The 25,166-nt window shown below is 39.8% G+C and overlaps 1 protein-coding gene across 2 annotated transcripts in view; it reads right to left on the bottom strand.

Moving 5' to 3' along the window:
- Positions 1 to 495: 495 nt before the first annotated feature.
- Positions 496 to 25,166, bottom strand: part of SHISA9 (shisa family member 9) — a 391,483-nt gene continuing 366,812 nt past the window's right edge. The window contains exons 4-5 of one of the 2 annotated variants that reach the window (XM_078343929.1): positions 6,988 to 7,105; positions 496 to 4,779 (exon numbers count right to left, since the gene is read on the bottom strand). In XM_078343929.1, coding sequence (XP_078200055.1) covers positions 4,749 to 4,779; positions 6,988 to 7,105 — 149 coding nt within the window. In that variant the 3' untranslated portion in view covers positions 496 to 4,748. Of the gene's footprint in view, positions 4,780 to 6,707; positions 7,106 to 25,166 lie in introns of those variants that run through there. The other variant, XM_078343928.1, reaches the window with a different exon arrangement.

Genomic DNA, 25,166 nt, shown 5'->3' on the forward strand with positions numbered 1-25,166 from the left:
CAAAACAATTACAGGACCATTATCTGAAATAAGTTGTTCTGAAGTTGTCTACCACAGCTGGGTACTCATTTTAATCCTGGGTAATACGTGAAGGCTATTTGGAATCTGTTTGTCTCTTTGATTGTTCCAGTAAATACAGTAGCCAAGAGAAACAGCAGTTTGCAAGGGGAAACCCTGGGTATTGTTGGCTTCATCTTATTCTTGAAAAAAGATTCTCATTTGATGAGAGCAGCACTTCTTCTCTTTGGAATAGAGATTAATACTGGTTTTTCTGCAAAAGCAAGCAAATATATTTACTTTATGTACAAAAGATGACGGCTGGGATCAGGAAAGCAGTGTCCTCATTCAACTGGATTCCTTAGAACTGTTGGCAATTTTATTTTCCGGAAAGTGTTTTGAAATATCACTTTCTAGACAACCCCTCAGGGTACAGTATACAAGACAGCCTCAGAGTCCTTTATCCATTCTCCGCTCTTGTTTTGAAGATAAGAATTCTTTTTCTTTTTTTTTTGTATTATTTCCTCTCATCTGAGAGGCTGATTCTATTTAATAGGAAGAAGACAACCAGCTGTGGGACAAGGACTGGATCTTGGGGACTTGGGCTTGATTACATGATGGAGGCTACCAAGAAGAGAGAGAGAAAACAGTACACACAGGATATTTGAGAAATAACTGAAAAGATGAAAAACATAAACACTTAGAAAGTTTGCCCCCTAGATATGGAATGAGCACACAGCTAGGTCCATTGTCTAAGTAAAAGGATCAGAAAAGCACAAAGTCAATGATGTTATTTCAAGAGGTGAGGTGGGAACACAGAGGGAAACCCAAGCCTTTCTATAATCTGGTCAGGAATATCCAACTCCTCTGTTACAGGATACCGGCTGCATAATTTTATAAAGACTATGTTAGGAGTGGCCTAGTTTAAGAGAAGCAGTCCAGACAAGCACACACATAGTTTGAATTGTAATCGACTCTTGTCAGTCACAGCATAAGACGCTCTTAGAAACAAGGGTCTTGGTCCATCTTTGACTTTTCCTAGCTCAGCACCATGGACAGACCCAAGAGGCCATTATGGCTCCACATTTGGTCTCTGCTTTTCCTTAAGATTACGTCTTAAAGCAGAAGACATTGATCATGAGGAATCCTACTCACAGTACAAAAAAAGAGGAAAAATATATAGGCTCAGATATAAGTAGGTTATGAGATCCAAAGAAAAGGAATGCAATCTTGACAGGAGGCTCTGTGACCAAGAGATTAAAAGCCACTGCTTTCTCCCTATCTCTTAGCCGTAGTTATGTGTTGTGATCTTCATAACCTCTCCTACGCAGTTCAGAGTCAAGGTTGCAGTTTGCCTATCACAAGTGTTAATGATACAAGAGTATGCATTTTTAAGCCTTATTTCTGGCTCCATCTTATTGCTCTACTCTTCTATTTTTAAATTAGCTTTGCATCTATTTTGAATTTGGGCTTTTTCCTTTAGTGTTACATATTCTCTGGTGTCATGAGACATCTTTTCTGGGAAATAAGTCATTCAAATATCAAATTAAAACATGAATTAGAACACACATACATGCATATGTTGGATTACATGATCCACATATACATGTTCATTTCTCTCATAAGACTCCCCCTTACACAAAAACAAAACTGAGAGCACATCATGAGAAACATGAAAAAGAGGCAATACATAAAGTGTGTGGGTAATGGAGTTAGTAGGTTATTTTGCTGTTACTGTGGGGATTGGGCACATTTCAAGACTGCCAAATATGGAAGTTGTGGTTTGCAAAGATTACTGCAAAAATAAGTTATACCTCATAGGACCCTAAGCAATGTAACTTTGTCACTTGTCTTACCAAGAGCTTGGGTTTGTTTCCCAATGCCTGGGGTTTGGGTTGGCTCAGTAACTTGCTTTGACCACTAGAAAAAGGTCAAAGTGATATTATGTAAGTTTTGGAGTCTAAATTTCAAAGGGTCTTGTGGTATAGGCCTTCACTCTCTTGAAATGCTTCTCTGAGACCACCACATAAGGAAATAGACACAGCTTAATGAAGAATGAAAAGCCATAGAGAAATAAGCTAAGCACCCCATAGAGCAGCCAGTCAGCTGCAGTTCATGTAGCAAGTTGGTGCCAGAAGCTAGTCTAGAAATTGGATCTCAGGTCCTTAAACAGTGGGTTCAGCACTGCAACTCTCTTCTGCAGAAGAGGACTGCTGCTGTGAGCTCAGAACTCTGTGATACAGTAGGAAATAGACCACAATAAGTGCTAAATGATGGAGCTCTAGTCCCAGCCCTGTCAACAACTTGCTCTGTATTTATAAGTAAGTAAAATGACCTCTCTGGGCCTTCATCCCTTCATCTGTATGATGAGCAGGTTGGAGAAGCAAAGCTCCAAGGCCCCTTTAAGTCCTAAGAGTCTCTGATTGTGTGACTCTAACTCATGCCTTCCCAAGCTCTTTATCACAGTAGGAGCCCAGGGATTTTACCACGACAGGCTGGAAGACAGCGAGGGGGAGGCAGGGGGTTGTGTTTCATTCTGTCATCTCCCCTTCTTCTAAAGGGTAACATTGTCACTCACAGCTTATCTTGCTGTGAACTTTCCTTAATGGTTTAGTTGGATTCAGGCTCGGATTAATCATCCTGGATAACAGGCAACATGACAAACTCATCACTAATTAATTGGCAGCAAAACAATATACCACGCTCCCTGGTGCAGAAGGTCTGTTTTGAAATCAGCTTCCATCCTCCTGGGTCTTAACAGTGTGCCATCTTCTTCTATATGTGCTCACCTTGGCTAAAAGCATAGGTGAATGCCCACCATGGGGAAAAAAAATCACAAGAAGACCCAGTTCAGGAAAGTGTGACTCTGTTTCCATCTTCATTCCCAAAACCAACACAGTACCTAAGGGAGAAGTTCTATTTTGGCTATCTTCCATAAAAGAAAATGTTTGCCCTTTCTTAGTGTTAAACAAAAAAATCAGTATTATTGCTACGTGTACAATACCATAGAAATAAAGATTAAGTAATACTACAAATGGGCTATAAATTTTTCTTTTGGATGGAATTTATTGTCAAAGAGATTTATTCATCTTCAACTATGCACATACCATACCACCTATGTTCAATGCTGAATCTCCAGGGCATAGAACAGTTAATGTTTGTTGAATGAATGAATCAACAAACCTCTTTTCTAAAACAACTACACTTTTTCTTTCATCCCACTAATGATGTATTAGTCAGGATTATCCAAATATAAAAAAGTATAAACATAATTCAAACTAGCTTAGACAAAAGAGAGAATTTGGGGATCATGTGTCTGAAAAGAAATTTAGAGTTGCTCACAGTGAGCAAAGAAAAAGATGTGAGAGTGTGGGGCTTGCAGATTCATTCTGAAGCTCAATGCTCCCAGAAATCCACCATAAGTTACATAAGAACATATCCTTCTGCCATAGAATAGTACCACTGGTGCCTCACACTCAGAAGTCCAAAATGGAACACATTATTGTCTCCTAAAGCTCCTCTTCCATCCACACTCTTCTCTGTGAATGGACTTGTATTTACCCATTAGTGAAGAGGCTTCAACAGAATTCATCCTTCTCTCTTACTCTCAGGTGAAAACACTTCTATTTATTATACCCACCAAGTAGTTCTAGGCCTCCATTTATCTTCATTTTTGCCAAGAACATCTTAGTGAAAGTGACTATCACTGCTCAGCTGAATTTCTACAACACTCTCCTAGGTGGTCCCTGCAATTCCAGTTCTGCTTTCTGCAATCCAGGCTACATTCTATTTCCAAAACCTGATGATGCTATTCCTTTGCATAAAACTCCGCACAAATAAAAAATCCTGCAAGGTCTGACTCCCACTTTTCCTTCCAGCAACATTCCTTGATCTCTTCCCCTCACACTCTTTATTTTAGCCATGTAGTCCACTTACCATTCTTTGAATCCTATTATGCTCACAGATGCATCTGAATGTTTCAACATCTATTCTCTCCATCTAAAAATTCCTTGCCACTGCTCTTTGCCTGATTAACTCCTTCTAGTTCTTCTACTTGTTCAACCTAGTTGTTCTCCCTCTGGGAGAATATTACCATGATCACCTTAGCCACTCAGATATAAGCTTCAGCTCAGATTCCCACATAAGCTACATATGAACATATCTTGCTGCCGTGAAATAGTTCCACTGGTGCCTCACACTCAGAAGTCTAAAACTGAACCCATTATCTTCTTCCAAATCTCTTCCATCCACACTCTTCTCAATGAATGAATCTGTATGCCTTCCCTTCCTTCCACATTTGATTGAGTTCTTATGTCATATTGTAGATCATATTATTAATCTTATTTTAGAACCAAGTTACAGTGTTATAAATGATGTGCTTATATTTTCCTTTTTCTGTTGGGAGTTCCTTAATGATAGGAGTAGTGTTTGGTGTCTGTTGTGGATACTTAATCAATGTTTGTTTAATGAGTGAATCCAAAGAGCTAATAAGTAAAAAAGAAATATCAAAAATACACAATTATATATTCAGACTCCATTTGCATGGTGGCCATAATTCATCCAGCTTAGTTCTTAATAAAAAATAAGAATTAGAAAGAAGGACAAAAACAAAACATTTTCCGTGGCTTCACCTCATTTACTGGGAGCCTGTGTGTAAGGTCACAAGAAGTATCATTTTTATGGCTTTACATATGAAGTCAAGAAGTTTGTCTGGGCTTATGTTAACTTCATTTCCTTTTCTATCCCATCTATCAATGTCTGCTGTCCCAGGATACTTTGGATCTGCAAATGAAAATTTCTTTTATCAATAATTATCCTTTAGTGATAAACAAACACACATCAAATCTCTCAGATAAATTTTGCAGATGTGTTTCTTCTTGTTACTTTTTTCCCTGATATAGGTTTAATGTTTTTTCTAATCACTGTGGAATAAACAAACTGGCTGTTATATTTTGCCCAGACAAGTGGTTCTGCATGCCTATTTTATCTGGGCTCTTGACTGTAATGTTAACACTGATGTGAATAAATTTAATGACAAAGAAAATCTTTAGCTGCAATGGTTACTAAAAAATAGGATATTAAATTGTAAGTGGAGGCTTCTGGTTTAAAGCTGTGAACCCCCAAATATCTGAGACAGGTCTCAGTCCATTTCGAAGGTTTATTTTGCCAGAGTCAAGGATGCTGACTGTCACTCAGCCTCAGGATGTCCTGCTGACATGTGCCAAACGTAGTGGGGGCACAACTTGGTTTTATACATTTTAGGGAGACATGACATGTCAGTTAATATATGTAAGCTGAATGTTGGGTTCCATCCAAAGGCAAGACCACTCAAGCAGGGAGGGGGCTTCCAGGTCACAGGTAGATTAGAGACAAACAGTTGTATTGTTTTGAGTTTCTAATTAGCCTTTTCAAAGGAAGCAATGAGATATTCATTTACCCCAGTGAGCTAGTGAGCTTTGAATAGAACCGGAGGCAAATTTACCCTAAGCACTTCCCAGCTTAACTTTTCCCTTTAGCTTAGTGATTTTGGGGTCCCAAGATTTATTTTCCTTTCACAAAACACATGACTAAAATAGAAGATAAATATACATACTTGGCCCAGTGCAGTGGCTCACACCTGTAATCCCAGCACTTTGGAAGTCTGAGGCAGGCGGATCACAAGATCAGGAGATCAAGAACATCTTGACCAACATGGTGAAACGCCATCTCTACTAAAAACACAAAAATTAGCTGGGAGTGGTGGCACTCGCCTATAGTCCCAGCTACTCTGGAGGCTGAGGCAGGAGAATTGCTTGAAGCTGGGAGGCAGAGGTTGCAGTGAGCCAAGTGTCACTGCACTCCAGCCTGGGCAACAACAGCGAAACTCCCCCTCAAAAAAATAAAAAAAAAAAATATATATATATATGTATGTATGTATGTACCCTCTGATGGAAGAGAAAAGCAGCCCAGAGAGATTGGCAATGAAAACAGATGGGTGAAAGAGCAAGTACCTTGTGGGTTGTCAGCAGGATAAGTAATTAAAAGATAAAGCAGTTAAGCCAGGCCTCGGCTTCATCTGACATTTGCGCTTAGGATAATGTCTTATACACAAATCTCCAACCCAGAAACTCTAACAAAGAAGGTCCCCAAAGTGGGATCTATGATTAGAGAAGTGGGGCTATGCCTTGGATGCCTTCCGGCTTCCAGGCAACACACAGAGATCACATTCAAATCTGATAATCATCCACTTACATACATGAAAGAATTCGACCTCACCTCCCTCGCTTTATTAAAAAAAAAACTAAACTAAATTAAATGAAGGCTTTTATAATCTAAATCTGCATTTATTGCCAAGAGAACATGAAATTTTCCTTGGGCAGAAGAACGCCTCCCCAGCGGCCAACATCATTCCATTTACATTTTATCAATTATTATGAATTGTGACCAATAAATTCCATACATTTGAATGAATTTAACTATATGAAAAAGAATTTCAAAGTACCATAAACAAATCATTGTGTAAGGAAACAGTTAATAAATCAAGGAAACTTACTAAACTATAACATCAATAAAAAAGAGCAGGCTGCTAAGGAAATGAAACCACCCAAACTCTCAAACACAAAATTTTAAAGCCATGATTGCCCAACTAAAAGCTAAAATTGAATAGATTGGTGGTATGCAAAAAAAAAAAAAAGGTATCAATGAATACTAAAAACTGAACTGGGATACCCAGCTGAGGAATTCTCTCATAACTGGTGAAAAAATATCAAACATGGGGTGATGGGAAAGTTAAGACACATAACAGGTGTAACCAGAAAATCCAATGTCTGTTTAGTAAATGTTTCAAAAAGAATAAAAGAGGCTGGGCACCGTGGCTCATGCCTGTAATCTCGGCACTTTGGGAGGCGGAGACAGGCAGAGCCCATTAGTTCAAATCCAGCCTGGGCAACATGATGAAACCTTGCCTCTACTGAAAACACAAAAAAATTAGCCCAGTGTAGTGGTACATACCTGTAATCCCAGCTACTTGGGAGGCTGAGGCACAAGAATGGCTCGAACCTGGGAGATGGAGGCTGCATTGAGCTGAGATTACACCACTGCACTCCAGCCTGGGTGGCAGAGCAAGTCTCTGTTTTTAAATAAATAAATAAAGGAATTATCAAATGCATAATAAAGAAAAAATTTTCAGAGCTACAGAAAGAGCTGATTAGGTAATTAGCAGGTAAATCAAATTTATTCAACACATTTTTATTGACCTTCTGCGTGTCAGGCACTATTTTATATGCAATGATAAGAAATACAAGCATCACATCTAAATATATCCTAAAGATACTACCTGAATTCCAGATACTAAAAGAAGATGTTAATGCTTCTGCTTTTGTCCATGGAAGAGTAACTGGTACTGGGCTAGTTTTCCTACTGTGAATAGCTATAAAAGTAAACAAAATATGGAAGCCAACAGTCAGACAGTGGAAAACGGGCAGCATGAGCCTGTGATTCATGAAAGAAGGGAAACACCTAGGTAAGTCCTGTGATTATATAGCTCTGTACTTGGGGAAAATTTCTCCAGTGTGACGCAGGGCACAGGAGCTTGGTGTGGTGGAGGTGGCCTGTAATTCCAGCTACTGGGGAGGCTAAGGCAGGAGAATTGCTTGAACCTGGGAGGTGAAGTTGCAGTGAGCAGAGATCTTGCGACTGCATTCCAGCCTAGGCAATAGAGTGAGACTCTGTCTCAAAAATAAATAAATAAGGCCGGGCACAGTGGCTCAAGCCTGTAATCCCAGCACTTTGGGAGGCCGAGGCGGGTGGATCACGAGGTCAAGAGATCGAGACCATCCTGGTCAACATGGTGAAACCCCGTCTCTACTAAAAATACAAAAAATTAGCTGGACATGGTGGCACGTGCCTGTAATCCCTGCTACTCAGGAGGCTGAGGCAGGAGAATTGCCTGAACCCAGGAGGCAGAGGTTGCGGTGAGCCGAGATTGCACCATTGCACTCCAGCTGGGTAACAAGAGCGAAACTCCGTCTCTAAATAAATAAATAAATAACACTATAAACCATGGTGACCTGGTTATTTACATAACAACACACCCCAAACTGCAGGATACACACTGTTTTCAAGGGTATATGAAACATTCACCAAGGCTGAATATATACTGTGCATTAAAGTCTGATTACATTTAAAGTGTGAATTTATTTACTATAAATAAATATATTCCAAAGGACATGATATTACTCAGGGAACTTTGTGGCATTTATCTCTTTCATCTTTTCCCTTTCTTGGTATTTTTACGTATGGTATAAACTTTACCATCTTCATAGTTTTTCAGTACACATATAAGTGGCATTAAGTACATTCATGATTTTGTGCGACCATCATCACCGTCTATCTTCAGAACACTCTTCATCTTGTAAAATTAAAACTCTGTGTTTATTAAAAACATGAAACCATGAAGTCATTAAACAACAATTCCCCATTCTTTCTTCACTGCAGCCCCTGGCAACCACCAACCTGCAGCCTGTCTCTATGAATTAGACTATTTGATATAAGTGGAATTAGACAATATTTGTCCATTTATGACTGGCTGATTTCACAGAGGTTAAATAATATTCCATTGCATGTATGTATCACATTTTACCCATTTTTAAATCAGATTACTTTTGTTTACGTTTTAGTTGTAGGAGTTATTTATATATTCTAGATATTAACCCCTTATCTGATATATGATTTGTAAATACTAGGTTAGTGCAAAAGTAACCGTCATTTCTGCCACCAAAATAATGAAAAAATTTGTTTGGAGATATTACATCTGGCATCTGATATTCTTGGATTTTGAGACGGCTAGAGCCTTGTCCTGGTGACTTACAAGCTGTATAACTTTGAGTCAGTCGTGCTACTGCTCTGTGTAGCATCGTTTCTTTATCTCCCTCATCTCCATCTTCATCTCTGGCTCACAGAGATTTTTAAAAATGAGAATTAAGTTATAGTGAATGAGGAAATGTATATAATGTGACTAGCACAGTGTCTGATATGGCATATTAGAAGCAATTTTAAAAATAAAATAAAAATAAAAAAGTGATGGCAAGGCCGGGCATGGTGGCTTATATCTGTAATCCCAGCACTTTGGGAAGGCAAGGCAGGCAGATCACTTGAGGTCTGTAGTTTGTGGCCAGCCTGAACAATATGGAGAAACCCCTTCTCTACTAAAAGTACAAAATTAGCCAGGCACAATGGTAGTGCCCATAATCCCATCTACTCAGGAGGCTGAAGCAGGAGAATCGCTTGAACCTGGGAGGCAGAGGTTATGGTGAGCTGAGTTGTGTAATAATATGCAAGTCAAAGAGGTTTCAAAAACTTTTAAAAACATTTTGAACTAAATGAAACATGGACACAGAGAGGGGAGTACTAAACACTGGGGTCTATAGGGGGAAAAGGGGAGGGCCAGTGGGAGGGGGAGGTGGGGAGGGATTGCCAGGGGAGAAATACCAAATGTGGGTGAAGGGGAGAAAGCAAACAAAACACACTGCCCTGTGTGTACCTATGCAACTGTATTGCATGCTCTGCACATGAACCCCAAAACCTAAAATGCAATAAAAAAAAAAAAAAGAAACTGAAAACCTGAAAACATAACAGCAAAATTTGCAAGATTCAATGAAAACAGTCCATAGAGGGAAATCTGTAACATTCAATGCAGAAATTTGAAGAGTAAAAATCTAAAATCAATAGAGTAAGGGCCCACCTTCAGAAACTAGAGAAAGAAGAGTTATTTTAGCCTAAAGCAAATAGAGAGAAAGGAATCAATAAAAGCATAATAAGGATCTCAGATTCAGAGGTTAGAGCACTGGTCTTAGGATGAAAGAAAAGAAATTAATGAAATAGAAATCAAGGGAATAATAGATAAAATCAACAAAGCCATATGTTGGTCATTGCACTCCAGCCCGGTCAAAAAGAGCAAAACTCTTCCTGGAAAAAAAAAAAGCAAAAACCTCAATTAGTTTTGCATCAACCTAATATATTCTCCCATGCCTTTGGATTGCCTTTTGATTGCTCGTGGCGTCCTTTTCTGTACAGAAGTGGTTTTTATTTTGATGTGGTCCAACTCATCTGCTTGTCATTTGTCTTTTGTCATCATGAGGCTTTTCTCCTATGGTTTCTTCTAAGAGTTTTATGATTATAATTCTTATGTTTAGATTCTTGATTCATTTTGAGTTAAAGGGTGGATAGGGTACAACTTCATTACACGTAGATATCTTAGTCTCTATAAATTCTAAATGGGTTGAAATCTTATTAAGTATATTCTCTCATTATAACATAACTAAATAAGAAATAAAGAGCAGCAAGATATCTAGAATATTCCTGAGATGTATGAATGATAAACAACATACTTTTAAATAATACACAAGTCAAAGGGATCTCAAAAACTTTAAAAAATATTTTGAACTAAATGAAAATACAACTTAGCAAAATTTATGAGATTCAAGGAAAATAGTCCATAAAGGGAAATCTATAATATTCAATGCACAAATTCAAAAAGAACAAAGATCTGAAATCAATAGATTAATTTTCCACCTTCAGAAACTACAGAAAGAAGAGTTATTTAAGCCTAAAGCGAGTAGATAGAAAGGAATCATTTAAAAGCATAATGAGGCTCTCAGGTTCAGAGGTTAGAGCACTGGTCTTATGATGATAGAACAGAAATTAATAAAATAGAAATCAAGGGAATACTACATAAAATCAACTAAGCCACATGTTGGCTTTTTAAAAATTTGAATAAAGTTGATATAAACTTGTAGCCAGGCTAACCAGAAAGACAGAGAGAGAAGATACAAATTACTAATATCAGAAATGAAAGAGCAGCATCACTACTGATCACATGAATATTAAAAGCAGAGTAAAGGTATTTTACAAACAACTCCATGATCACACATTTGATAGATGAAACGGACTAATGACTTCAAAGACACAGTCTACCAAAACAAGGAAAATAGATAATTTGTATAGTCAAGGTAGTTTCCCTGGTGAATTCTACCAAACATTTGAAGAAGAAATTATGCCAAATTTTCACAACCCATTCCAGCAAATAGAAGAAACACTTCCCAACTCATTTCATCACCCCAATACATTAAAGATCTCAAAGAAAGGAAAACTAAAGATGAATAAACAGACACAAAATTCTCTACAAAATATTAGTAAATTGAGTCAAATAATGTGTACAAAGGATTATGCTTCTTATAGGATATTAGGCAAAAAATGAGGAATCAGACTAAAGTGTGAACTTTAATAATAATGTATCAATATTGGTACATTAGTGAACAGTGCACACTGTGACAAATGTTTTACGTATTATGCTAATGAAAGGTGTTAACAGAGGAACTTGATGCAGGTGTAAGAGTTCTCATAAATAAATAGTTTTAGATTTATAGTATAATTATAAATTAAATAATAAATTATACTATAAATCTAAAACTACATACTGCTTGGGTGGCAAGTGCACCAAAATCTCACAAATCACCACTAAAGAACTTACTCATGTAACCAAATACCACCTGTAGCCCAATGCCCTAGGGCAAAAAATAATCAACTAATTAAAAAATAAAAATATCAACAGAACTGAGGAAGACCTAGTTAGGACTAATCAAGAAAAAAGAGGGAGAAAACTAATTAACAGAATCAGGAGAGAAAGAGAGGTTTTTGTCATGGATTCTAGACACATTAAAAGAATAATAAAGGAATATTAGTAAATAAATTTTCTATTAAAAATGTGTTCACAAACAAGATGAAAAGCCAAGGTGATTTCACTGATGAAGTCTATAGAACACTCATGGGAGAAATCATACTAAACGTAAGCTCTTTCAGAAACTAGAGAAGATGGGTCCACCTCCCATGTTTCATGAGGCCAGCATAATGCCACTATTTAAACTAGACAAAAATTACATTTGATGTGTAATTTTGATTTCCCAAATCAAAATTACACATCAAATGTACTCAGGAACAAACATGCAAATATTCTTAAAAATATCACTACATCAAACTCATGTATATGACAACATATCCTAATCGCAACAAATTAAAAGAAAATTATAAAACATTGGTAAGAAAGGAGAAAAATGTTTACATAATAAGAAATCGGAACTATATTGACCTCAGACTTAACTGCTAAAACAATAAAGCAAACTCTGAAGTTTATATAATGCTGAACTTTTATTTCTATGTCCCAGGCAAAATTGTCTATATAGTGAATTTCAATGACATTAAAATAGGCATAGAAAAGATCTAAAAAGAAAAACACCAAATATTAATATAAATAACCCTATTAAATAAGAGAAACAATGTAGAGTGAACAGCTAACTCATCACAGTTACCACACTTGCTCCTCACAGTAGCCCTGTGAGGTGGGAATTATCTTTCTTTATTACCCAATCTCAAGTAGCTGGTAGAGGGCAGAGCTGCACTCAAATGTCTTCTGAATAGAAGGATGTTTGACCTCATGCCTTGTCATCAGTGAGGAATTTAGACTTGATAATGAGTGACCAGTCTACCAGATCAAAGAGCCATGGCCCCACCTCACAGTGGACACAATGATCAGTGCTCTGGGCCACACTTCCAACGAATCTTGAGAATTCGTGCTTGACAAAAGGACAGTTGATGGAATTCTCAGCACTGGCTGAGATCTTTCTGCTGCAGGGAATTAGTGAGTCCTCACCAAAACCTGTTTGATTTCGCTGGATTTTCTCCAAAGGATGGCTATCATTGCTAAGTAGCTTTTCCAGCTTTAAGGCAACATGAATCACTTTTTCAAGCACTCCGTTTCCACCCAGAGTTGGCATTTCATGGAATTTGGGCCACTTGACATAATCAGCAGCTTTCTCCTCCCTCCTTCTTTCAGGGTCAGCCAGGAGTAATTTGGATCCCTTCTGTCTGCTCACATTTTCTCCACCATGGGGAATTAATAACCACTTCACTGCACAGCTGCTAGAGGCTGGAATAATTAATTAAAATTTAAAATTAAACCATTTACAACCCTTTGCATCTGAAACTATAGGAGTGGGTAACCTCTTCAAGGCATTTCAACTGATTATCAAAGGAAAGAAAACTTTTTTTTTCAAGAGTTGCATTAGCAACATAAAGTGCATTTCCTAAGTCTATATATGAGGAATAACACCATAAAACCCAGAGCATCAAAAAGGATTCATGTAAGAAGACTAAGAGCCAGGACACCAAATTAAAAACACTGATGAATAAAGACAACTCAAGATGATGGCCCATCCATCTTCCCCTTTTATCTGGAGTGCTGCAATAAATGATGGGCAGAAACATGTATTTTTATGCTTTGATCTTATGAGCCTTCAAATAAGAGGTAAGCAAGCTAACAGCATGTGTTATGAATACTTGGCTAGACAAATATCTTACTTTTGATTACGTGAGAAAACTGAAGAGGTTAAGTGAGTTTTTTCAAGTTCACACAGCGAATGATTCTTTTCTTTCTTTCTTTTTTTTTTTCCAATCAGTTTGAGCTTATAAGGTTGCTCAGGTTAGCCTTGAACTCATGACCTGGCCTTCGCAAGCGCCACGACCTCCGGCGGGAGCCACTTTGGACCCTGATTCTTTTCTAAAACAACTACTTTGGAAGAACCCAGATTCACTTTCAACAGCAGTATTTTCCGTTCCTACTGACTCTCTGATGGCCCTGGGAGACACTGCTATTGGAACATGCTTTCAGATTCCAGGCACACGGGTAACCATGGACTTTGATAATCCATGAAGATCATAGAGATTCTTAAGTTTCTGAGGTTTGGGAGAGAAAATGAACATTCACTGATGCCATGCCCTGTGCCTGGTCTTGTGGCTTCTTTGTAAAAATACTCTCATTGAATTTTCATAATTTTCCTGTGCAATAGGCACTCTCATTTAGCAGACAAAGAGTGATTCTAGGGAGTTGTACAACTTCATTCTCATGCTGCTGATAGAGACATACTCAAGACTGGGCAGTTTACAAAAGAAAGAGTGGTTTAATGGACTCACAGTTCCACATGGCTGGGAGGTCTTACAATTGTGATAGAAGGCAAGGAGGATCAAGTTACCTCTTTCATGGATGGCAACAGACAAAGAGAGAGCTTGTGTTGGGAAATTCCCCCTTCTAAAACCATCAGATCTTATGAGACTTACTCACTATCAGGAGAACAGCATGGGAAAGACCTCACCCATGATTCAGTTACCTTCCACCAGGTCCCTCCTACAACATGTGGGAATTCAAGATGAGATTTGGGTGGGAACACAGCCAAACCGCATCAGGAATTAAGTCACAGATCGGAGACTTTGAAATGCCTCCATTCAGCCATGTTGTTGAGACATCCAGGAGGGTAGGATCTCTTTTTTTACATTGGTGTGAGGCGAGTGCACAGTCAAAAACGGGGTCTTTAATATAAATATGTCGGTCAACTTTGTCCCATGTGGAGGTTCACAGCTGATGGCAGGTGAAGCCAGCGGAATGGGGCAAAAAGTACCAATTCTGACCAATCAACTGGAGGCTTTGGCACATCACTGCCACTGCTCTGATTCCAGGCTTTGCAAGTTCAGGAAATGAGAGAGAAAGCAATAAGCCCAGTCCTTCTGAAAGTTTAACATCACAAATAAACACACACACAGAGAAAAAATATCAGTGAATCAATCAGCAAAGTCTAAAGGCTACAGAGAATACAAAAATTCCATTCAATACATGTACAGTTCTGATGGCAAACAATGGGATGGGGGTAGACTGTAAAGAAGAAGAAAGATAACAGGTTTTTCCCGAGGGGGAGGAAAAGGGGGTTAATAACTGTTGTACATCTTCCAACTGCCAAGGCATTCTACCAGTATGCATATATTTCACTCAATCCTCACGTAACTGGTATCAGGTGTTCTATAAATTTAGTGTGTAAATACGGCGATATTTATTTCATCTTTTGAAGTAATCTTTTTAGTTCTTCATCTACAAGATTGGCCAGAAATCTAACAACCCTCTCTTAGGTCTCTTCATCAATTTTACTTGAAAGACTTGAGGTTCTAGACGTTCTAGACTTGGGTGCAGTGTCTCATGCTTCTAACACCAGCACTTTCAGAGGCTGAGGTGGGAGGATGGCTTGAGAAGTTTGAGACCAGCCTGTGTAACATAGCAAGACCCCATCTCTATTTTTAAAAGAATGTTTTTAAATAGAAAAACGAACTGGGGTTTTACGAATATACCTCTGACAGAGCAGTGGGAGGGTCACTGTAGGGTCATTGTACAACTTCCACACTCAAACAAGAAAAGCAATGGCAAGAAACTGTCTGAGACCACCATTGTTTCTTCCTACTTTATTATTTTTATAAACAAATTTATTGAGCTCTGTTTTACATATTATGAAAAGTACCCATTTCAACTGTATGCTTCATAATTTTTGGTGACTTTACCAAGTGATACAACCACCATCATAAATCAATTTTAGAACATTTTCTATTTTTCTTTTTTCTTCCCTCCCTCCCTTCCTTCCTAGACAAAGTTTCTCTTTTATCACCCAGGCTGGAGTGCAATAGGCACAATCTCGGCTCACTGCAACCTCCGCCTCCTGGGTTTAAGCGATTCTCCTGCCTCAGCCTCCCAAGTAACTGGGATTACAGGTGTACATCACCAGGCCCAGCTAATTTTTGTATTTTTTTTGAAATTTTGAAAGAGTTTATTGAATCTATACATCACTTTGGATAACATGGCACTTTAACATTGTTTATTCCTTAAATGCAAAGATATAAAATATTTTTAAATTTCTTTTCTAATTTCTTTTAATTTTACTTTAAGTTCTGGGGTACATGTGCAGATCGTGCAGGACTGTTACATAGGTATACACATGCCATGGTGGTTTGCTGCCTCCATCCCCGTCACCTACATTAGGTATTTCTCCTAATGTTATCCCTCCCCAATCGCCCCAACCTCTGCTATCTCTCTCCTAAACCCCCAACTCCCAATAGACCGAAATGTGTGATGTTCCCCTCCCTGTGTCCATGTGTTCTCGTTGTTCAACACCCACTTATGAGTGAGAACATGCAGTGTTTGATTTTCTGTTCCTGTGTCAGTTTGTTGAGGATTTTTGTATTTTTAGCAGAGACATGGTTTCACCATGTTGGGCAGGCTTATCTCAAACTCCTGACCTCAGATGATGCACTTGCTTGGACTCCGAGAGTGCGGGGATTACAGGTGTGAGCCACCAAGCCTCTATACATACCCCATACGATCCCTCATCCTCATTTTGAGTCAGTCACTATGCCCACCTCCAGCTCATCAACCACTGATCTATTTTCTATTTCTATCTTTTCCAGACATTTCATATACCTAGAATCATGCAATTTGGTGGTCAGTTTTTCTTTTCTTTTTCACTTTACATAATGTATTTGAGGTTCATTTATGATATCCTGTGTGTCAGTAGTTTCATTTTATTGTTGAAGACTATTCCATGGTAGGGATACAGAACATTTTGTCAACCCCTTTACCACCATCCATACAGACTTACACATGGATATTCATAATAGCACTATTCATAATAACCTCAAGCTGAAAACAACCTGAAGGCTTTTTTTTTTAAATTGGTCTACATCTCAAGCCTGGCTACACATGATGATGTTGATTTAATGAGTTTGGGGACAGAGCTCACAACATTTACTTGTTTCCAAAGCTTTCCAGGTGATTCTACAAGCTGGGGAACTGTTCTATAGCATTCAAAAAATTTTTGTCCCTTCTCTCTCACTGATGCTACAGTTCCTATATCACCAGTATAGTTCTTGGATTCCACTGCTTCTGCACTGAGCTTGGCCAAGGTTGCCCAAATGTGAGCTCCACATTATAGCATCTGATTCGGGTGTCAGACTTGGAATATATCCCTGACACCCAATGAACCCCAAAGTCTTCCCCATATCCCTTCTCAGGGTCTGAGGTCAGGGGCCAGTACACTCACTCTCCTAAACCCTCAGAACCCAAGGAAATGGTACCAATTGATCTATTTCACAAGTCAGGCTCTAGACCTAACTTCCTCTCTGGGAGAGGCTACCTTCAATGGCTCAAAACTTATTTCTTCTCAAAGGGAGACTTCTCATGTGATACCCAGATGCTAACCACTATACTTCTGATCAGAGTCTACTTTTATGATGCCAAGGTGCTCTACCCCTCCCCATTTCCTGTTTTAATAAGACAGAAAAAACATATTCAGTGACAGCTATGTCACAACCTGCCCAATCATTTCCCTGTGAAAGTGTATAATTATCCTTATTTTCAGACACTGACCTTCACCTAGGTTAATTGGACAAGGTCATACAACCAGTCATTGTAGATCCAGCATTTCAACTGAAGTCTTCTTGTCTTCAAAGCTGGTACACTTTCGACTACAATTTGCTGGCTTGTCTCCATTTCACTTCTCTGCAGAGGAAGGATTTCCACATTGCCTTTAAAATGCAATTTAATTGTAAATACATTCTTGCAAAGCTCATTCTATCTCCCTCATTTTCTCTTTTCCTTGCTCACTCTCCTAACAGCAAATCATTAGGAGGGTACATTCTGTTTCTAAGTCTGCTTTGCCTAGCACAAAAGGTCTGCTTCCAAAATTCCAGTGGAGGTGCCCTGGAGAGTTGCAATGGTGTCCTTAACCGCCCCTCACCCGCAACTCTTGCCCTAGTTGGGTCTGTAAAATTCGACAGCTTTGAGCAACATATCAGCCCAATGGTTCAAAGTCCTACTCGTCTCAGCTAGGTTGCAGCATGCTGACCCTCACCATCATGGGAAATGTAAATAAAGACGAACTGCAGTTTTCATCAAATAAACAGCTGGATTCTGTTGGAGTGTGGTGAGCAAGGCAGGGCATTGCTCCATGTAAACCCTTATCAGAGGCCAGCAAACACTTCCTCCCAGTGTGGCTGGTTTTAAATGTTCCGTGGCAGGTAGAATGACGATAATTCGGTCAGGCTCTCTGGGTCTCATTCTAACGCCCTTCAACAAAAGCTCTCTTTTGGCAAATGTCAGTCTTGCTAGTGGGGGACTTTCAAGAGGGTAAGTTTCACCCAATCTGTGGTGATTGCAAGAGCATGGATTTTGCTCTAGACCTTGGACCAAATCCCAGATCCCCTATTCATAAGGTAGATGGCCTTGGGCAAGTTATATCACCTCCCTGAGTCACAGATTCCCACCTTCCTCTACAGCCTCACTGTAGCCACTGCCTCCTTTATTCTTCCTCTTTAACCAACCATACCACCTCTAATATATCACCACAGGACCTTAGCGTCTATTGTCTACTGTACCTAGAACACTCTCAGAACATTATAGCTCAAAGGCACTATTTTTGTTTACCTGTTTTATTTGATAGATGAGAAAACTGAGGTACAGGGAAGGGAGGTGGCTTTCCCAAGCTCATCACTGAATCACCAGGCTCACTGTTAAGAGACCATGGAGGGGAAGACAGATGGCAACACAAAGACAGAAAGCCCCACTGTAGAAGTGTTTTCTGTCTGTGATCACCAGAAGGCTGGGCACCCCTGGAAATAGGGAGGAGGATTTATTCCTGTATAGTCCCCTATAGGGGAAGTATTGCTTTGCTCATCTTACGTATGCAGAAAGTAAGGCTCAGAGAGGTTGAGTTGCATTTCCATTGTACACAGCTGGTGACTGACTGAACTGGGATTTAATCCCAGACCTTCTGCCTTCAAAGTCATACTATGCAGTCTAAAGGGATGCATGTGTGCTGAAAAAGCACCAGCATGTTTTGCTTTCAAACGTTGACAAGTTTATTCCTCTCTCAAAGATCAGATCAAGTTTACCACCTCCTGAAACACTTCCTTGACCCTCGTCCTGAACAGACCCTCCCCTCTGTCTTTTGCATGTTATCTCATATGTAGCACAGACAAGCTCTCTTGACTCTGTGTTATTGCTATTACCATTTTTTTACCTGGATGTCTCTGCCATTTGATCACTGCTTGTTGAGGACTGAGACCCTGAATTAACTGCTGCATCTGTTCACCACACATGATAAAGTTATACATATGACTGGTAATAAGTGGGTATAAATGGTATCATGTGTCCAACTGGACCCATAATAGGTACTCAGCAAATACTTGCTAAGTGTGTCATAAAGCTAGTGGTGGTTTTCTCCAGGAATGGCTTTTTATTCTTGAGGCATGTTAATTTTTTTAATGAAAGGATACCCAGGATTAATATGAAGACATCTTAGCTCATTAGGCAAGAAAAATTGTAAGAAATCGTGCCCACTACACTAAAAAAGGAAAATATGTTCACACTGAGGATGGGAACAAGACCATTAACACTACAGAGAGAGGCTCCTTCACGTTCTCCTCTAGAGAGAGAACATTATGTGCTGCTAAGTCTTGCACAACATCAATTTCTCAGAAACAATTTTTCTTTTTGACACGTACTTTTGCTTTTGTCACCCAGGCTGGAGTGCAATGGCACAACCTTGGCTCACTGCAACCTCCACCTCCCAGGTTCAAGTGATTTTCCTGCCTCAGCCCCCCAAGTAGCTGGGATTTCAGGCATGCACCACCCCACCCAGCTAGTTTGTGTATTTTTGGTAGAGACAGGGTTTCACCATGTTGGTCAGGTTGGTGCTGAACTCTTGACCTCCAGTGATCTGTCCTCCTTGGCCTCCCAAAGCACTGGGATTACAGGCGTGAGGTAATTTTTTATTCAATGAAAGGCATGGTTTATTCGTCTTGGCATCCCAAACATCTCCCTTGTTCTCACTTTCACCCCCACTGTCTATTACAAAAACATTGATTTGAGCCCAGTAGAATTGAGAGTTTCAGGAGAGGAGCTGATGGATGCGGTGGTAAGAGATGTGAGGTCCTAAAAGTCCCCCTGTGAATTTGTGTAGCAGTTGCATCCAGCTGCATCTCTCCTGGCCTTATGTCCTTCGAGCCATTTTCTCCTGCTAATCCTTTCCTAGAAGAATCCTTTGGCCATAAGAATCCTATTAGTCACAGAAATGTCTATTCCAATAGAACGGTGCCAGGTGCTGAACAACAAAAAAACAAAACAAAACTGAGAAACAAGAAAAGAACCCCCTCCCAAGCAATGTACCAACCAAATACCTAGCCAAATTCTCACATCCATACTGCACGATCCTATTCGTTCAATTTTACAGAAATGTAGGCAGTATCCTCGAAGACACAGAGAAGATAGAGCAGAGAATAGACTCAGGTTGGTCTGACCCACTACTAACGGCTTATAATCACCCAGCCAGTGGATTGTATCACTGACTTAACCATTCCTCCTCATGTTAAACATTCAAATTACATTCTCCTTTTTACCATTATAAATACACCAACACAGAGTTCTTAATACAAAACACTTTGGCTGCATTGATGATCGCTGTCTTGGAGGTAGAACTATTGAATTAAGAAGCATGGATCTTTTTAAGGCTGTTGATATACATTGCCAAATTGCTTTACAAAAGGACTCCTGCTACCTCCTGCAGTGAGTGCATGACACTGTCAATTTTACCACAGCCCCATCAGTCTGGGTAGTCTCATTTTTTGGAAATGTTACACATTTTCCAGCTGAAAATAGTATTGCCATTTTAATTTGCATTTCTTTGATTACTGGTAAGGTTGAACATGTTCCCATATGTTTTTAAAGCCATTTTGATTCCTCCTTGTGATTTTTGTTTTCCTATCTAATTTAGCTTTCAGGATCTTAGTGATTTTTGTAATGATTTTTTAGGCTCTTTATGTAAAAAATATCATGTCTTGGTTTGTCATCTTAGAGCAGGGTCCCATTTTGCCTCCTTTTTAACATTTTTAAAGTTGAAAACATTTTTAAAAATACAATCGACTACATCAATCTTTTGTGATTTTTATCCACCCAAAGTCCTCTCTGTTTCAGCAACTTGATACATATTCAATTTTATTTTGTCCTGGTGATTATTTTTATTGACAATTTTAAGTCTTGACTCTATCTAGAAGGCATAGGTTTTCTTTTCTTCAATGTTGAATCTTATGTAAGAATCAACCTGAATATTTGCCAAATTTGTCCCCGCAGTGGGTACTAAACAATCCCTGCCTTCCCCACCACTTGTTATCATATATCAAGATCTTATTCCTGAGAGTGACTGTTTTTCATCCTTCCCGTCTTTATGTGCAAGGGTCTCTGCAGATGTCCTTTTTTCTCTCTGTTCCACTCTACTACCTACTCAGATCCTCCCCCAGCAGGGTCTCCAGAGCTATCCTTGGACTTCCAGCTTGAGTTTTTCATCTTAAAAGTTGTGTTTTTATTGTTCTTTTTTCTTCATTTGCAATGCCAGTCTATATTCTGGGGAGCCTGAGCCTACCTGAGCAATTGCAACTGGGAAACACAGCAACAGCCAGGACCTGTGTGAAGGCTGCTCCTGTGCCTGAAACAACAATGCCCTTACCAAAGCTGCCTCCCTCCAGCCTAGACAAGCCTCTGGTGGGAAGGAGCAGCCTGCAACGATACCAGAGAAGCACTCCAGGCTCTGAGAGCCACTGAGACTTCTTCTTAGTCCTGGAGTGGGGAAAGCATTTCTTCCCACATAAGAAAACTAATAAACAATCAAATAAATAATATACAGAAAATAATAATAAAGAAATAATAATGTATGCCTATTTAGAAATATAGCACAGAACTAACTTTCTGAAAGAAACAGCTAACCATTAAAAGCCCTTGCCTTGGGAATGCGCCCAAGAGAGGAGATGTGGGGACATTGGCAGAGAAGACTTCTGCTTGTCTTTATAAAGCTGATTTATGCTTTTAACTATGTGCATGCAATTGCTTTGATATTTTAAAACATATTTTAAGAATCATCCACTGAACATAAAAATGCAAAAACAAGATATGCATCCACTTTATATCTGATGTCTGACGAGCAAAATTGAATCTTTGTTTTTTAATCTTATATCTTAATAACAGAAATTCTCACTGTCCAACCCTGCAAATGAAGACTAATTTGAGTTTAGGAAACTGATTTCAGTGTAAATTGACACCCAGAACACTCAGGACATTGGCACATTATTCTTTTAAAAACAAAATCCTCCAGAGGTGCTTTTTTTTTTTTTTTTTTAGTTATTTTTGCCTCTTTTCCTTGTAAGAGATGGTTTCTGTCTCCTATACAAAACTCTTCACTCTTAGAAAGAAGGAACCGTGTCTCATTGGTTTCATTATTCTTAGCATATATCACATGGTTTGATGATCATATGCACTGCACTCGATGAATATTTGTTGAATGAATGAGAGGAGAGGATGGGAGAGGAGAGGAGCGGAGAGGAGGGGAAGGAAGAGGAGAGGAAAGGAAAGAAGGGGAGGGAAGAAGAGGGGAGGGGGAGAGGAAGGAAGGGAAGGAAAGGGAAAGGGAGGAGAGAAAAGGAAAGAGGAAGGAAGAGGAGAGGAGGGGAGGGGAGGGGAAGGATGAGAAGGGAATGGAAGGGAGAGGAAGAGAAGGGGAGGGAAGAGGAGGAAAGGGGAGAAAAGAGGAGAGAAGAGGAGGGGAGGGAAGGAAGGGGAGGGAATGGAAAGGGTGGGGAGGGGAAGAGAAAAGAGGTTAAGAGGAGGAGGAGGGAGGGGTGGGAGGAGAGGAGAACAGAGGGAAGGGAGGAGAAGGAAAAAGAGGGGATCAGAGGGACAGGAAGGAGAGAGAAGGGAAGGGAAGAGGAAGGAAAAAGGAGGGGGGAAAAGAGGGGAAGGGAAGAGAAGATGAGAAAGGGAGAAGCAAGGGAGGGAAGGAAAGAGGCTGGGGAAAGAGGGAAGACTGGAAAGAGAGAAGAGAAAGGAGAGGGAGTTATCATTATTTATTGGTTTCTCTTTTTGGGAAGACAAAGATTTAGTTATCTCATATTGGGGTGAATTTTTTCCCCAAGATGAGGGTTCTGTCCTCACTGCTGTTTTTTTTTCACTCTACTTTTATTATTACTCCTAAAGCAGAGCTCACTATTAACTTAAACTTAAGGTATTAGAAAGAAGATCTTGTAAAAATGCAACTCAAGCCTCGAAGCAAGACAGACATTCTATTTATAATAACGAAGACTAAGAGAACTACTAGCATGAAGTTACTCTTCCGAGCACAGAATGTTTAACTGTGTACCGGATGCTTCGTCCTGAGGTCAGACAACCAAAAGAAACTCCGCTTCTGGTTTCCTGCACTCTCGAGATTTAAAACAGGCCGGGCATGGTGGCTCAAGCCTGTAACTCAGCACTTCGGGAGGCTGAGGCGGGTGGATCACTGAAGGTCAAGAGTTTGAGACCAGCCTGGCCAACATGGTAAAACCCCATCTCTACTAAAAACACAGAAATTAGCCGGATGTGGTGGCAGACACCTGTATCCCAGCCACTTGGGAGGCTGAGGCACAAAAAACACTTGAACCTGGGAGGTGGACGTTGCAATGAGTCAAAATCATGCCACTGTACTCCAATCTGGGCAAGAGAATGGAACTCAGTCTCAAAAAAAAAAAAAAAAGATTTAAAACAATCTCTCTCTACCCACCTTCTCTATTGAGCTGTAGAAGCGGACACAGGTGATGACAAATATACTGTGGCGGGGAAGGAGGTGCGAAGCCTGGAGCTGCATAAGTGCTCATATCAGTGTTTATATCACCTTGCAGATAAAATTCCGCTTTAATAAAGAAAGAAAAAATCTGACTCTCCTTTTTGAAAAAGAAACAGGTATATTCAGGACTTTTTTTTTCTATTTTACCTCTTTGGTTGCCTCAGAAGATTTTGAAAGACATTTCATTTTGAATCATTTATAGAATCACAAGAAGTTTCTAAAATAGTACAGACAGGTCTCATGTACCTATTATTCAGCCTCTCCCAAAGGTGGCATCTTACATAACTATGGTACACAACAAAACCCGGAAAACTGGTGTTTGCAGAATCCCACACAGACTTTATCTACAGTCATGGAGGCATTATATATGTTCCTGACTCTAATCATCTGTTCTTGCATTGCTGTAAACAAATGCCAGAGACTGGATAATTTATAAGAAAATAAGCTTAATTGGCTCACAGTCTTGCAGGCTGTACAGGAAGCATGATGTTGGTCAACTGTTCAGCTTCTGGGGAGGCCTCAAGAAGCTTACAGTCATGGCCAAAGGTAAAGAGGAAGCAGGCATGTCTTACATGGTCAGAGCAAGAGAAAGTCAGGGAGAGGTGCTACACACCTTTTTTTTTTTTTTTTTTTTGAGATGGAGTCTCACTGTCGCCAGGCTAGAGTTCAATGGCGCGAACTTGGCTCACTGCAACCTCAGCCTCCCAGGTTCAAGTGATTCTCCAGCCTCAGCCTCCCCAGTAGCTGGGACTATAGGCCTGCACAACCATGCCCAGCTAATTTTTGTATTTTCAGAGACAGGGTTTCACTATGAAGGTTGGCCAGGATGGTTTTGATCTCTTGACCTTGTGATCCGCCCACCATGACCTCCCAAAGTGCTGTGATTACAGGCATGAGCCACCATGCCTGGCCGCTACATACTTTGAAATCATCAGATCTCATGAGAACTCACTCGGCATCACAAGAACAGCACCGAGAGGATAGTGCTAAACCATTCATGAGAACTCCGCCCCATGATCCAGTCACCTTCCACCAGGCCCCACCTCCAACGTGGGACTACAACTGAACATGAGATTTGGGTCGGGACACAGACCCAAACCATATCACTGACAAGAGAGTTCTTGGGGGATATCCACAAACTGCATGACCATAGGCTCATTAAGTTAACGGTCCTTGCCAAATCCCCTCCCCAGGGGAAACAGAAGAGAAATGTCTCTGAGAAAGGATAATATAGTCGGGATGGTCTGAGTGAGGTGTAGTGAAGCCTCTGGAAATGGGGTTTAAGACAGGAGACAAATTATAAATCCATAGGAATGATTAGTTTTGTTGCAAAATCTTTAAGGCAAGTAAACAGAGGCTTCTTAGTGTCTAGTTTGAGATGGGGAATAAAAAAGAGATCCTCATGTCTATATTCCCTTGAAGTGGGAATACAAGGCGTAGGTGCCCTGGGGAGAGTGATTTAGAAGGAAGAGTAGATAGTTAATGTTCTCCATGTAACTTTGGGCTGAATGAGCAAGAATTACCTTTATATCTCTCAACTTGGTGAGCACACTAAATGTCGTTCATCCCAAAAACCATACTTCATGCTGGGGTGTTCCATTACATGGGGGAGTAGATAACATC

The sequence above is a fragment of the Callithrix jacchus genome, chromosome 12 (genome assembly GCF_049354715.1).
Source record: "Callithrix jacchus isolate 240 chromosome 12, calJac240_pri, whole genome shotgun sequence".
Lineage (NCBI taxonomy): Eukaryota > Metazoa > Chordata > Mammalia > Primates > Cebidae > Callithrix > Callithrix jacchus.